Here is a 15,437-nt window from a genome sequence, read left to right as displayed (position 1 = left end):
ATAGTAGCCGGGCGCCATGGCTCACCCCTGTAATCACAGCACTTTGGGAGGCTGATGCGGGTGGATCATGAGGTCAGGAGTTTGAGACCAGCCTGTCCAAGATGGTGAAACCCCATCTGTACTAAAAATACAAAAATTAGCTGGGCGTGGTGGCGCACACCTGCAGTCCCAGCTACTTGGGAGGCCGAGGCAGGAGAATCGCTTGAACCCAGGAGGCAGAGGTTGTGGTGAGCTGAGATCGTGCCATTGCACTCCAGCCTGGGCAACAAGAGAGAAACTCTGTCTTTAAAAAAAAAAAAAAAAAGCTCCAGATAGTAAATATTTTAGGTTATGTAGATGCAGATAGTAAATATTTTAGGTTATGTAGACGTTCTGGTCTCTGTCACAGCTGCCCAACTCTGCTGTGGTACTAGGAAAACAGCCATAAACAGTATGTACATGAACAGATATGGGTATTTACCAATAAAACTTCACAGAAATAGCCTTCAGGCTGGATTTATCTCATCTCTGGGGACCTTTGCTCTATAGCAATGAGAATAAATAGACCATGCACAAAACATGAAAGAATCTTAAAACATGTTGCATAATGTCAGACGCAGAAAGTTAATACACATGATTAGATTTTTAGAGTTCAGAAGCGGGCAGAACAAATCTTTGCTATTAGAAATTATGAGAGTGCTGGGGGATGGTGGTGGTTATGATTGGAATACGGCATGAGGGCCTTCTGGAGTGCTCAGAATGTTTTGTTTCTTGAGCTTAAGAAAGAATGATTCAGGCTGGGCGTAGTGGTTCATGCCTGTAATCCCAGCACTTTGGGAGGTCAAGGTGGGCAGATCACTTGAGGCCAGGAGTTCAAGACCAACCTGGCCAACATGGTGAAACCCCATCTCTACTAAAAATACAAAAATTAGCCAGGCGTGATGGTGCATGCCTGTAATCCCAGCTACTTAGGAGGCTGAGGCAGGAGAATAGCTTGAACCTGGGAGGTGAAGGTTGCATTGAGCCAAGATCGCGCCACTGCACTCCAGTCTGGGCAACAGGGTGAGACTCCTATCTCAATAAAAAAAAAAAAAAAAAAAGAAGAAAGAATGATTCACACTCCTATAGTGAAATTTGAACCTCATGGTAAGTAATTTAAGACATTTAAAAAATACTAGATGAATAGATACATTATGGAAGAAAACTTGAAATTTGTGTGAATTTTAAAAATACGGGTTTCAAAGTCAAATAGACTTGTAGAGAATAAGATTGTTCTTTGACATCTAGGGTCCTTTGGATAAATTTGAGAAATATTAAAGATTTATAAAGATACATGGAATTTCCTTTGTCTCTTTAAGAAATAAAGCACTGATCACTCAAACCCTTTTTGAGTGATTATATGCCCCATCTCTGTGTTTCTTCACATTAATTGTATTAATTTTTTCCCTCTTCTTAATTTGGTTTGTCTTAGTGTATTCATGCTTGCTTTATCTTTTTCCTGAGAGTGGTCATTTATACTTTTCGGTTGATGGTGAATTTATTGGTGGTTGTCCTATATGCTTTGCTTAGGGCTCTAGTTTTCAAACTTTTTAGTCTCAGGATCTGTTCACGTGCTAAAAAATTCAGGACCTTGAGCTTTTGTTTATAAAGGTTGTAGCTATTGATATTTATCATATTAGAAATGGAGGAATAAATAAATCACTGACAAAGAATAAACCGATTACATGTTAACATGTATAACAATTTTAACTGTATATGTACTTTTTTTTTGTTATTGAGATAGGATCTCACTTTGTCACCCAGGCTGAAGTGCAGTGGCCTTATCACGGCTCACTGCACCTTTGCCCTCATGGGTTCAAGTAATTCTCCCACTTCTCAGCCTCTTGAGTAGCAGGGACTACAGGTGCTCACCACCACACCCAGCTAATTTTTGTATTTTTTGCAGAGATAGGGTTTTGCCCTGTTGCCCAGACTGGTCTCCATCCAACTCCTGGGCTTAAGCCATCTGCCTGAGTATATTTTCTAAAACAAAATTGTGAGAAGACTATCAATATTTCACGTTTTCTGCAAATCCTTTAATGTCTGGCTTAATAAAACTGAATTCACATACATGCTTCTGTGTTCAGTTCTGTTGCGATATATTGTCTAGGCTGAAGTATATGAAAACAGGTCTCACACAGACATGTAATTGGAAAAGGGAGGAGTAATTTAAATATAGCCTTTCAGGTTATTGTAGATATTCTTTGGTTTACACAAAAGCACAAGTGGTAGTTTTTAAGAGATTGCAGTATGAAATCTGAAGCCACATTAATGAATGTTTTATATTCTGATATATTAACATCCACTGATCTAGCTTGCACTTTGAATTCCTCTTTTTTCCTCCTGTGTGATTTTGTAATTTCATTCGCCCGTTATTTGGAAAACAAGGTTTACTCTGAGTAAAGCGGGTCTTAATGTTGACACGTTTCATTTTACATTATCAAAACATCATATTTGTTAGTATTGTCACTGATAATGTTAGAAAAGTTCTTCATGTATTGGGGAACCTGACGTGTGCCCATGGTGGTAGTTGTAAGTTTTCCATAATTCTTTTTTTTTTTTTTTGAGATGGAGTCTTGCTCTGACACCAGGCTGGAGTGCAGTGGCGCGATCTCGGCTCACTGCAGCCTCCAACTCCCTGGTTCAAGCGATTCTCCTGCCTCAGCCTCCCGAGTAGCTGGGATTACAGGCATGCGCCACCATGCCCAGCTAAGTTTTGTATTTTTAGTAGAGATGGGGTTTCACCATGTTGGCCAGGATGGTCTCAATCTCCTGACCTTGTGATCCACCTGCCTCGGCCTCTCAAAGTGCTTGGATTACAGGTGTGAGCAGCTGTGCCTGGCCAAGTTTTCGGTAATTCTAATTTTCATTTAAAATTTGACTTATTGGCAGCACGTGTCAGTTATTTTCCTTTAGGTTTTCTTTGGGAAAATGTCAAATACCTAAATCTGAATAATCATAGTTTGTTGGTCAGTTCTTTCAAATAAAAATGATTATTCATAAAAAAAAGCGGCTAGTTCAGCTTACAGATCAGTGGCACAGGTTTTCCCTGAGCTGAAGTGCTGTCTGTATTCTTCCCATTTTTTCACACACAATGTTTAAAAGATGACTATTGAAGGGTATATGTTTATTAAATAACTTTATTAAAGTTAATTTTTTTTGCTACTCAGTCTTGCTCTGTCACCCAGGCTGGAGTGCAGTGGCGTGGTCTCAGCTCACAGCAGCCTCTGCCTCCTGGGTTCAAGCAGTTCTGCCTCAGCCTCCTGAGTTGCTGGAATTACAGGCATGCACCACCATGCCCTGCTAATTTTTGTGTATTTAGTAGAGACAGGGTTTCACCGTATTGCCCAGGCTGGTCTGAAATTCCTGGGTTCAAGCATTACACCCACCTCGGCCTCCCGAAGTGCTGGGATTGCAGGTGTGAGCCACCATGCCTGGCCAATAAAGTTACTTTTTAATGCTTTTATCAAGGACATCCTTTTTTTTGTTCTTGAGATGGAGTTTAGCTCTTGTTGCCCAGGCTGGAGTGCAGTGGTGTGATCTTGGTTCACCACAACCTCTGCCTCCCAGGTTCAAGCAATTCACCTGCCTTGGCCTCTTGAATAGCTAGGATTACAGGCATGTGCCACCATGCCCGGCTAATTTTGTATTTTTACTAGAGATGTGGTTTCTCCATGTTGGTGAGGCTGGTCTTGCTCTCCTGACCTCAGGTGATCCACCTCCCCTGGCTTCCCAAAGTGCTGGGATTACAGGCGTGAGCCACTGTGCCCACCCTATCAAGGACATCCTTAAATGAATGCCTGGCGATGAAGACTGTAATGATGACTAGTATAGTTTAGAGCCCTGTCTTAATTTGTTTTATCCACCATTGATTTTACATCATCAGTGGAAGTGTCAACACTGAAAAGGTGACTAGGCTGGGCACGATGGCTTATGCCTGTAATCCCAGCACTTTGGGAGGCTGAGGCGGGAGGATCACCTGAGGTCAGGAGTTCAAGACCAGCCTGGCCAACATGGTGAAACCCTGTCTCTGCTAAAAATACAAAAAATTAGCCGGGTGTGGTGGCGGGCACCTGTAATCCCACTTACTCAAGAGGCTGAGGCAGGAGAACTGCTTGAATCCTTGGAGGTGGAGGTTGCAGTGAGCTGAGATTGCGCCATTGCACTCCTGCCTGGGCAAGAAGAGTGAAACTCTATCTCAAAAAATAAATAAAAAAAAAAAATTAAAAGGTGACTAATGTCTTAGTGTTATTATGAAACAGTTTTAATCTTGGGATGCACAGGAGCCCACAGACCACACCTGGACCCCTGGTTTCTTAAGGGCTTTCTTCATAAATTATGTCATATTGCATGAATATAAGTGTAATTACTAAGAGAATGTGTAATGGCAGGCTTGAAAAAAATGATCTGTTTTAAATATGCTGTAGAACTTTCTTTTCAAGGTACTATGCTTTTTCTATAGGAATGTATCCTGTCAGGTATAATGTCAGTGAATGGCAAGAAAGTTCTTCATATGGATCGAAACCCTTACTATGGAGGAGAGAGTGCATCTATAACACCATTGGAAGATGTAAGTGTTAGTCAAATTTCATACGCCTTTCACACTTTGTGAGTATTTCACTTGTGAATCTCTACCTTATTCCTTAGAGATGGTCTTAATTTTGTTTTGTTAAATGGAATATCTGGAGCACTGTTTTTCAGGAGCTTCTGGTTTGAAGCTCATAGAAATTTACATTTTGACTTTTGTTGCTATGTGGAGCAGTTATCTCTTAGCATTAACAGAGTATAGTCTAGGAAGGGAGGGTAGAGAATCGTCTGATGTGCCAGCGCAAGTCCAGTGCTTTCCTCATGGCTTTATTTATTTTCTCAGTCCCTCAAAGATTTTTTTTTTAATCTCCATTTAACATAGTCTCTGTGGGGTTAAAATCTGAGATGGGTTGTAAACCCAAGTTACATGACTACAAAGCTTAGTTCCTTTTGCTATACTGCCTTGTTTCCTACTTTTTTTGAACGTGGACACATAGCATTTCCACAGTGTGTTTTAATATATTGATTGTTTTTCTGCATGAGGTTTGTTGAACACCTACGTATATGGATATGACGTGTACTGTGTTTTATGGGAGATAGATATCATCAATGACTTTAATCAGTGACTTATTAGACAATACTTACCAAAAAGGATTTTTTTCTATATTCAGTAATACTGAAAAGTTTAAAGAACAATACGATGTATAAAAAAATCTTCCATCAGAGTTCAGCAGTTAAAGTTTGCTGTATTTTTTTCATGTCTCTTTTTTTGTTACTGGTTTTGATCCATTGAAAGTGATAAGACATCATGAGGCTTGAGCAAAATATTTCAGCATTCATCTGCTAAGAATAACATTCTCCTGCGTAAGCATAATACCATTATATCATATCCAGAACCATATTCAAATTTCCTAGTGGTCCCAGTAATCTCTTATGTAGCTGTTTGTATTTGGTATAATTTTCTCTTTATTCTCTTATTTATTTATTTTTCTGGAGACAGAATCTTGCTCTGCCGCCCAGGCTGGAGTGCAGTGGCACAGTCTCGGCTCCCTATGGCTTCCACCTTCTGGGTTCAGGTGATTCTTCTGCCTCAGCCTCCCAAGTAGCTGGGATTAAAAGCGTGCACCACCATGCCTGGCTAATTTTTGTATTTTTAGTAGAGACGGGGTTCCACCATGATGGCCAGGCTGGTCTGGAACCCCTGACCTCATGTGATCTGTCTGCCTTGGCCTCCCAAACTGCTGGGATTACAAGGATGAGCCACCACGCCCGAGCGCTTTGTTCTTTGTTGTTGTTGTTTGTTTTTAAGAGACAGGGTCTTGCCCTGTTGCCCAGGCTGAAGTGCAGCAGTGCGATCGTAGCTTGCTGTAGCCTTGAACTCCTGGGCTCAAACGATCCTCCTGTATCAGCCTCCTAAGTAGCGGGGCTAAAGATGCATACCACCTGCCTGGCTTATTTTATTTTTTGTAGAGATGGGGTCTCTCTGTGTTGCCCAGGCTGGTCTCAAACTCCTGGCCTCAAGTGATCCTCCTACCTTGGTTTCCCAAAGTGTTGGGATTATAGGTGAGAGCCACCATGCCTGGGCACCTCTTTATTTTCTTAATCTACAAATCTCCTCACAATTTTTTTCTTCTCTTAATTTTGTTTTATTTTATTTTTATTTTTATTTTTTTGAGACAGTCTTGCTCTGTTGTCCAAGCTGGAGTGTAGTGGTGCAGTCTCGGCTCACTGCAACCTCCATCTCTTGGGTTCAAGTGATTTTCATGCCTCAGCCTTCTGAGTAGCTGGGATTACAGGTGTGGACCACCATGCCTGGCTAATTTTTTGTATTTTTAGTAGAGATGGGGATTTCTTCTTGTTGGCCATGCTGGTCTCGAACTCCTCAAATGATCTGCCTGCCTTGGCCTTCCAAAGTGCTGCGGTTACAGGTGTGAGCCTCTGTGCCTGGCCTAGTATATTTCTTAGCTGATCTTCAATACAATGAGTAAGATTTCTTTTCTTTTTTTTCTCCCCAGATGTATTGAGGGAGTCATGAATTTTTTCTTTTTTTTTTTTTGAGATGGAGTCTTTCTCTGTCACCCAGGCTGCAGTGCAGTGGCACGATCTTAGCTCAGTGCAACCTCCACCTCCTAGGCTCAAACGATTCTCGTGCCTCAGCCTCCCGAGTAGCTGGAATTACAGGCGTACATCATCACGTCTGGCTAATTTTTTGTATTTCTGGTAGAGGTGGGGTTTCACCATGTTGATCAGGCTGGTCTCGATCTCCTGGTCTCAGGTGATCTGCCTGCCTTGGTTGGCCTCACAAAGTGCTGGAATTACAGGCATGAGCCACCGCACCCAGCCAGAATTTTTATTGAATAAATACTTACTAATTTTGCTTATTCTTTTCCACCTTAGCAGCAGGATTCATGAGCTCAAGTGACTGTTCTCTAACTTTATAAGCTTTTTGAAATCTGAGCTTCATTTCAGTTCATGTGAATTATAAATTAATTTGAGTATTCTTACCACAAAACATCATAAAAGAACAAAAGGACAATTTTGGAGGTGATGGATATGATTGGTACCTTATGGTGATGTTATGGGTGTACCTTGTGTCTAGACTCACCAAAATGTATGCAGGAAGTAGGCAGTTCTTTATCAGTTATACCTCAGTAAAGCTCAAAAATTGTAAATGAACTAGAACTAATTTTAATTATCTTTTCTGATTAGGAAGAATCTAAGGTTTATTTTGAATTCCTTGCATAATACAAAAGCAAAATTAAGCCTTTGATAGCTTTTTATTTGGGAGAGAATGAATTTAGATGATTGCTATTTGTCAGTGACACCCTAGTTCTGCATATACAGTCCGTATAGAGAACTATACAGTGTCATTGACAAATAATCTTGTTTTATTTATTTATTTCTTGAGATGGAGTCTTGCTTTGTCACTCAGGCTGGAGTACAGTGGTGCCATCCCAGCTCACTGCAACCTCCACCTCCCAGATTCATGTGATTCTCCTGCCTCAGCCTCTCGAGTAGCTGGACTTACAGGCACACACCACACCCCGCTAATTTTTTTTTTTTTTTGAGATGGAGTCTCACTCTGTCACTAGGCTGGAGTGCAGTCACGCTATCTTGGCTCACTGCAACCTCTGCCTCGCATGTTGAAACGATTCTCCTGCCTCAGCCTCCCGAGTAGCTGGGATTACAGGCGTCTGCCACCATACCTGGCTAATTTTTGTATTTTCAGTAGAGATGGGGTTTCACCATCTTGGCCTGGCTTTTCTTGTACTCCTGACCTCCTGATCCACCTGCCTCGGCCTCCCAAAGTGTTTGGGATTACAGGCATGAGCCACCATGCTTGGCCAATTTTTGTATTTTTAGTAGAGACGGGGTTTCACTATGTTGGTCAGGCTGGTCTCAAACTCCTGACCTCAAGGGATCCACCCGCCTCATGGATTACAAAGTGCTGGGATTACAGGCATGAGCCATTGCGTCTGGCCTTGTTTTATATTCTTTCTTTTCTGCTAGTGAAAAACCTTACTTCTGCCATATTTGTTAATTTTAACATTTATGAGTTTAGTAATTAATTTACATATATATTGGACCTTGCTAAAAATTTTATCTGATAAAAGATGAAATGCCCTTATACTTTACTAGCATGGTGGTGTTTAGTTATACTAAAAGCACTTAATAAAAAATATGTACATATTGTAATAAAAAATTAAATTTTGTTAACATTATGGCTATGTTTTTCCTTGCTTTTAGTTATACAAAAGATTTAAAATACCAGGATCACCACCCGAGTCAATGGGGAGAGGAAGAGACTGGAATGTTGACTTGATTCCCAAGTTCCTTATGGCTAATGGTAAAGAATTTCTAACTTAAATTTATGACAGTATTTGATTGCAATTTTAATATCAAAACTAACTTTTGACAGAGTACTATTCTGGGTATGAGGAACTGGATTTTGTTGAATGAAACAGCATGGTGAGTAACATGGTCCATTAGATGTCTGGAGTCAATAAGTTAGGAAAGGAAGGAAGGGGTTGTGACTTACTAGTAATTGGTTCTGGAGAAACAAATGATGCTGTGGCATAATACATAACAAGATTGTAAGCCTTTGGCACAGACTTACCTGTTGATGCTATGACAGTCTTAAATAACTGGGCCTTTTGAAACAGCATTATTTTAATGTTTTTCTAGTTTGTGGGGTTTTAAAATTTTCACATTTTTTTAATTTTAGAGGATCTAAGTTTTCTTTTTCTTTTTTTTTTTGAGACGGAGTCTCGCTCTGTCACCCAGGCTGGAGTGCAGTGGCATGATCTTGGCTCACTACAACCTCCGCCTTCTGGTTCAAGCAATTCTCCTGCCTCAGCCTCCCAAGTAGCTGGGATTACAGGTGCGTGCCACCACGCCCAGCTAATTTTTGTATTTTTAGTAGAGACGGGGTTTTACCATGTTGGCCAGGCTGGTCTTGAACTCCTGACATCAAGTGATCTGCTCGCCTCAGCCTCCCAAGTACTGTGATTACAGGCTAAGTATTTTTTTAAATTGCTGTAATATTAGTACTTTTTTCTGAGATGACATTGAAGAACTAAATTTTTGGTTATAGGTCTGTTTGTGCACATGAAATAAAGCATCTGCTATCCTTTTTCCTTGTTTGAGTTTATATTCTATTGTTTGTTTTTATTAATTTTTTTTAGAGACAGGGGTTTCACTCTGTCACCCAGGCTGGAGTGTAGTAATGCAATCATAGCTTACTGCAGCCTTGACTTCTAGGTTCAAGTGATCCTCTCACTTCAGTGTCCCACCACACCTGGGTGTTCCACCACACCTGGCTAATTTTTTTGTGTTATGGTAGAGATGAGGTCTCACTGTGTTGTGTGGGTTGGTCTTGGACTCTTGGGCTCAAACAATCCTCCCTCCTTGGCCTCCCAAAGTGCTGGGATTACAGGTGTGAGCCACCTGTGCCTGGCCAATAATACTATAATTCCAAACCTCATATCTCTAATAAATTTTTCATTGCTTTTGCAAAAGCAAGTTGATAGAATTATTAACCTTTAAGTTGTAACATTAAAAAAACCTATGTATTCAACCTTGAGTAGGAAAAAAAGATAAAAAATAACAAAAACGTGTAATATGCAGTGCAATAAGTTTGCATTCTGGTTGTCCTATTTAAAATACAGCTTTGGAGGTTATTTTGGGCCAGGCGCGGTGCCTCGTGCCTATAATCCCAGCACTTGGGAGGCCAAGGTGGGTGGATTGTTTGAGCTTAGGAGTTTGAGACCAGCCTGGGCAACACGGCAAAACCCTGTCTCTACAAAACAATACAAAAAAAAATTAGCCAGGCACAGTGGTGCCAGGTACTCAGGAGCGTCAGGCTGGAAGCTTGCATGAGCCCAGGAGGCTGAGGTTGCAGTGAGCTCGTGATTGTGCCACTGCACTGTAGCCTGGGCAACAGAGGGAGACTGTGTCTCAAAAAAAAATTATTTTGTTGGAGTTATTGAACATCGTTAGAAAAAATTTTAGAAGCTGTTAGTATTAGTAAATGTTCTTTATAATTTATAGACTTAAGTTATAGTTTGAATTATGTGACTTTTCTAGGTCAGCTGGTTAAGATGCTGCTTTATACAGAGGTAACTCGCTATCTGGATTTTAAAGTGACTGAAGGGAGCTTTGTCTATAAGGGTGGAAAAATCTACAAGGTTCCTTCCACTGAAGCAGAAGCCCTGGCATCTAGTAAGTAGTTTTATTTTCTCTAGTAACTAGTTTTATTTTCTCAGAATAATGAGATTTTATACTGGAAAAGAGTCTTAGAGAGGACCCAGTCAACAAATATTTATTGAATGTCTATCATGTGCCAGACACTGTTCTAGGCAGTTGGGAACACATCAGTGAACAAAATGTTCAAAAATTCCTACCCGTTTGAAGCTTAGAGTTTAAATGATCATCTATAGATCATGTACCTTGTGGCTGGTGGATCTGAGCTTATCTAGGGTTAATAGTGTTCTTTTCACAGTAATTCATAATAGCTATGCTTTCTGTTGAGTATTTCCTGTGTCTAAAGGCTCTGTACTGAACACTCCATATTGTTTTCTTATTTGACTTCTGAAACATCTCTATGACATAGGGTCTCCATTTTATAGGTGATGAAACTCAGGCCTAAAATTGCATACGTAATAAGTAGCTGGGATAAGTAGCTGGGTTGGAGGTGAAATGCTGGTGGTGTGGCTCCAGAGCCCCGGTGCTTAATCATGTTACTAAGCTTACCCTACGCTGTATTACCCAACGTGCCAACAGGAGAAGTACTCATTCTGATGATGCTCATCTTCTAATTGGTCTTGTTAGTAATTCCCAATATCTTTGATTTTAGGAACTCCTGGTGAGTTTTATATATATATATACACATATGTGTATATATATATATACATATATATACACATGTGTATATATATACATATGTATATATATATATACACATGTGTATATATATATACACATGTGTATATATATATACATATATATACACATGTGTATATATATGTACATATATATACACATGTGTATATATATGTATATATATACACATGTGTATATATGTACATATATACACATGTGTATATATGTATATATATATACACATGTGTATATATATATACACATGTGTATATATATATATACATATGTATATATATACACATGTGTATATATATATACATATGTATATATATATACACATGTGTATATATATATACATATATATACACATATGTATATATATATACATATATACACACATATGTATATATACATATATACACACATATGTATATATACATATATACACACATATGTATATATATACATATATACACACATATGTATATATATATACATATATACACACATATGTATATATATATACATATATACACACATATGTATATATATATACATATATACACATATGTATATATATATACATATATATACACATATGTATATATATATACATATATATACACATATGTATATATATATATACATATATATACACATATGTATATATATATATACATATATATACACATATGTATATATATATACATATATATACACATATGTATATATATATACATATATATACACATATGTATATATATATACATATATATACACATATGTATATATATATACATATATATACACATATGTATATATATATACATATATATACACATATGTATATATATATACATATATATACACATATGTATATATATATACATATATTTTTTTTCTTTTAAAGACAGAGTCTCGCTCTGTCACCCAGGCTGGAGTGTGATGGCGCGATCTCAGAGGCTAACTGCAACCTCTACCTCCCAGGTTCAAGCGATTCTCCTGCCTCAGCCTCCTGAGTAGCTGGGACTATAGGCGTGTACCAACACGCCCGGCTAATTTTTGTATTTTTAGTAGAGATGGTGTTTCACCATGTTGGCCAGGCTGGTCTTGAACTCCTGACCTCAGGTGTTTCACCTGCCTTGGCCTCCCAAAGTGCTGAGATTGCAGGCATGAGCCACCGCGCCCAGCCTTGGAGTGATCTTATTCTCTGCCCAACATTATTTCCTCTGTTGCCTCACCAAAGAGTTTTGGTTAACATTTCCTATTTCAGCGTCTCTCTTAAATAGCAAACACTCCAGAAAAGACCTTTTTGTTCTTCAAGATGTTTTAGTCCTTGTATGGAGCAGTTTGGAGAAGGATAAATTTGTATAACTAAGGGTAGGTGAGGGCTCTAGGAGCTTAGAAGAGGGAAAGTGCTCATAAGTTCTCTCATAATTATTTTGGCATCAGCGCTGAAAAGTTTTCTCATCTATAAACCTAATTTGAATTATTTTGGCAGTTTCCTCTATTACTTCTGATTAGGGGAGAAAATATTGGGTATAAAATATTAAAGACATAGCCAGAAAGTAAAAAATACTGCAAAGAATCAGGGCTAGGTTAGGATTGATAATTGGGGAAGGGAAGGAACAGTTTCTCATTCAGTTGGGGGTAGTTAGTAGTGTAATCATGGGTTCGAAATGATTTTAAATCTTATAAATGACTATGAAAATTTAATCCAAATAAAGTATCTTCATAGAAGTAGGAGTTTGAGTTTGAATAGAATCCTTTTTAACAGTGGTGTGGTGTGGTGGCTCACGCTTGTGATCCCATTGCTTTGGGAGGCCGTGGTAGGAGGATTGATTTAGGCCAGGAGTTGAAGACCAGCCTGGGCAACATAGCAGGACCCTGTCTCTTCAAAAAATAAGAAAATTAGCCAGATGTGGTGGTACATTACTGTAGTCCCAGGTATTGTGGAGGCTGAGGCAGGAGGATCGCTTGAGTCCAGGAAATCAAAGCTGCAGTGAGCTGTGATTATGTCACTGCGCTCCAACCTGGGTGACAGAGGGGGACCCTGTCTCAAAATTTTTTTTAAATAAAAATAAGAAATAGAATTTTTTTTTTTTTTTTTTTTTTTGGACAAAGGTCGTGGGTTCTTTCTTTTACATTTTCTTTCTTGGAGCTCTTACTTATATTAAAGCTTCAGTTACCTCCTTCATCTAATAGAAATTATCGTTTGGCAGTTTTATTTTCTCTGATTTTTTCAGATATATAAAACATTTACAGAGCTTGAAAGTTAAAAGGTATATTTCGAGTCTTGGTCGCATTCTTACTTTTCTACTTCCATTCTTTCTGACCTGTTAGGTAATCATTTTCTGGCTTATCCTTCTTCTGTTTTTTTTTTTTTGAATAAGCGCATATGCTTCTGTATATATTTTTAAGGCTAGGTTTATTGAGGTATAATTTATGTACAGTAGAAATCACTTGTTTTAGTAAACACTTTTATGCATTTTGACCAAATCACTACCTTATCAGCATCTCCTTATATTAATGGAAAGGATTTTGAAATCTTGAGTTGCAGGCAAGAAAATTCTAGGCAGAATGAAGGAATGGGGTAAGGAAAGGTGGAGAGGTGGCAAAGTTCAAGAGATGGGTGGATAAGAACAAGTTGTTTTATAATTTTAATAAGAACTCAGTTTTTTGAGCACTTACATGCTAGGCATATATGTATTAAGTACTTCATGTGTATTATCTAACTTTACGTAGTTCTTCACTGCAATCGTGTGAGATGCAGGTGCTATTACTATTTTTTATTTTACAGATGGGAAAGCTGAGGTATAAAAGGAAAGCACAAAGTAGTATAGCTAGTAACTGGTTTGGAGCCAGGTCTGTCTGACTTTAGAATCCCACACTCTTAACCACAAGAAATACTATATTCTTATGGTATATAAAGCTATTAATATATTGCTTTTTAGATATTTTAACAATGATTACATACCTTCTAATTCTTTTTTTTCCAAAGTACATACTTGAGTCTCCTTAGTTGTTTCTCATATAATATGCTATCTAGATCTCTTGGCCACTCCTTGGAAATTCTCTAATTAGTCAAGATCCTATATATAATATGGCAGCCAGACCAGAGACAGTATCCCAGATGTTTTCTGCTCATTCAGTGTAAACAGGACTGTTTTTTTCTTTGTCCCCCAGGCTAGAGTGCGGTGGCACAATTTTGGCTCACTGCAACCTCTGTCTCCTGAGTTGAAGCAATTCTCCTGCCTCAGCCTCCTGAATAGCTGGGATTACAGGCGCACGCCACCACACCCGGCTTATTTTTTTTTTTTCTTTTTTTTTGAGACGGAGTTTCGCTCTTGTTGCCCAGGCTGGAGTGCAATGGTGCGCTCACTGCAACCTCCGCCTCCTGGGTTCAAGCAATTCTTCTGTCTCAGCCTCCCGAGTAGTTGGGATTACAGGCATGCACCACCACGCCTGGCTAATTTTGTATTTTTAGTAGAGACGGGGTTTCTCCATGTTGGTCAGGCTGGTCTCAAACTCCCGACGTCAGATGATCCGTCCGCCTTGGCCTCCCAAAGACCTGGGATTACAGGCGTGAACCACTGTGCCTGGCCATAATTTTTGTATGTTTTAGTAGAGACCGGGTTTCGCCATGTTGGCCAGGCTGGTCTTAAACTCCTAGCCTCAAGTGATCTGCCCACCTTGGCCTCCCAAAGTGCTGGGGTTACAGGTGTGAGCCACTGTGCCCGGCCCCAGAACATTTATTATTTTATGTATTTGTTTTTTTGAAACAGGGTCTCACTCTTGCTCTGGCTGGAGTGCAGTGGCATGATCACGGCTCAATGTAGCCTTGACCTCCTGGGCTCAAGCAATCCTCCTGCCTTAGCCTCCTGAGTAGCTGGGACTATAGGGATACACATGCCTATAATGGTGCAATTTAAAAAATTTTTTGTAGAAGTGAGGTCTTGCTATGCTGCCCAGATTGGTCTTGAACTCCCGGACTCAAGCAGTTACCTCTCCTCAGCCTCCCAAAAGAGGCATATCCCACCATGCATGCCTGTAGTGGTATAATTTTTTAAATTTTTTGTATAAATGGGGTCTTGCTATAATTGTCTAGGCTGGTCTTGAATTCCTGGGCTCAAGCAGTCATCTCTCCTCAGTGTGCCAAAGTCTTAGCACTACAGGCGTGAGCCACTGCACCCAGCCAAGAACATTTATAATTCATGGGAGGAGGTCAAAATACCAACATTAAAAAGAGTTTGGAAGAAGTGAGTTTTAACCCTCTTAGATCACTTTCAGAGATTAAGACTTCAAGACTTTTGACACTTCTGAAACTACTAATAGCCTGTTGTTGAATGGAGGCCATAGGGATAACATAAATAGCTAAGTAGTTGATTAACATTTATTTTGTATGTGATTTTTTTTTTTTTTTTTTGAGACTGAGCTTTGCTCTTGTTGCCCAGGCTGGAGTTCAGTGGTGTAATCTTGGCTCACTGCAACTTCCACCTCCCAAGTTCAAG

The 15,437-nt window shown here is 39.2% G+C and overlaps 1 protein-coding gene across 3 annotated transcripts in view; it reads left to right on the top strand.

The window, feature by feature from the left end:
* The window catches only part of GDI2 (GDP dissociation inhibitor 2), a 49,518-nt gene that overhangs the window by 8,798 nt on the left and 25,283 nt on the right, over positions 1–15,437 (top strand). The window contains exons 1-4 of one of the 3 annotated variants that reach the window (XM_009457892.4): positions 84–1,125; positions 4,481–4,588; positions 8,293–8,392; positions 10,132–10,266. In XM_009457892.4, the coding sequence (XP_009456167.1) occupies positions 1,123–1,125; positions 4,481–4,588; positions 8,293–8,392; positions 10,132–10,266 (346 nt within the window). In that variant the 5' untranslated portion in view covers positions 84–1,122. Of the gene's footprint in view, positions 1–83; positions 1,126–2,707; positions 2,872–4,480; positions 4,589–8,292; positions 8,393–10,131; positions 10,267–15,437 lie in introns of those variants that run through there. The other 2 variants (XM_063781329.1, XM_507638.8) reach the window with 2 other exon arrangements.

This window comes from Pan troglodytes, chromosome 8 (genome assembly GCF_028858775.2).
Source record: "Pan troglodytes isolate AG18354 chromosome 8, NHGRI_mPanTro3-v2.0_pri, whole genome shotgun sequence".
Taxonomy (NCBI): domain Eukaryota; kingdom Metazoa; phylum Chordata; class Mammalia; order Primates; family Hominidae; genus Pan; species Pan troglodytes.
Note: the sequence above shows the minus strand (reverse complement) of the source record. Positions and strands in the feature narration are given on the sequence as shown.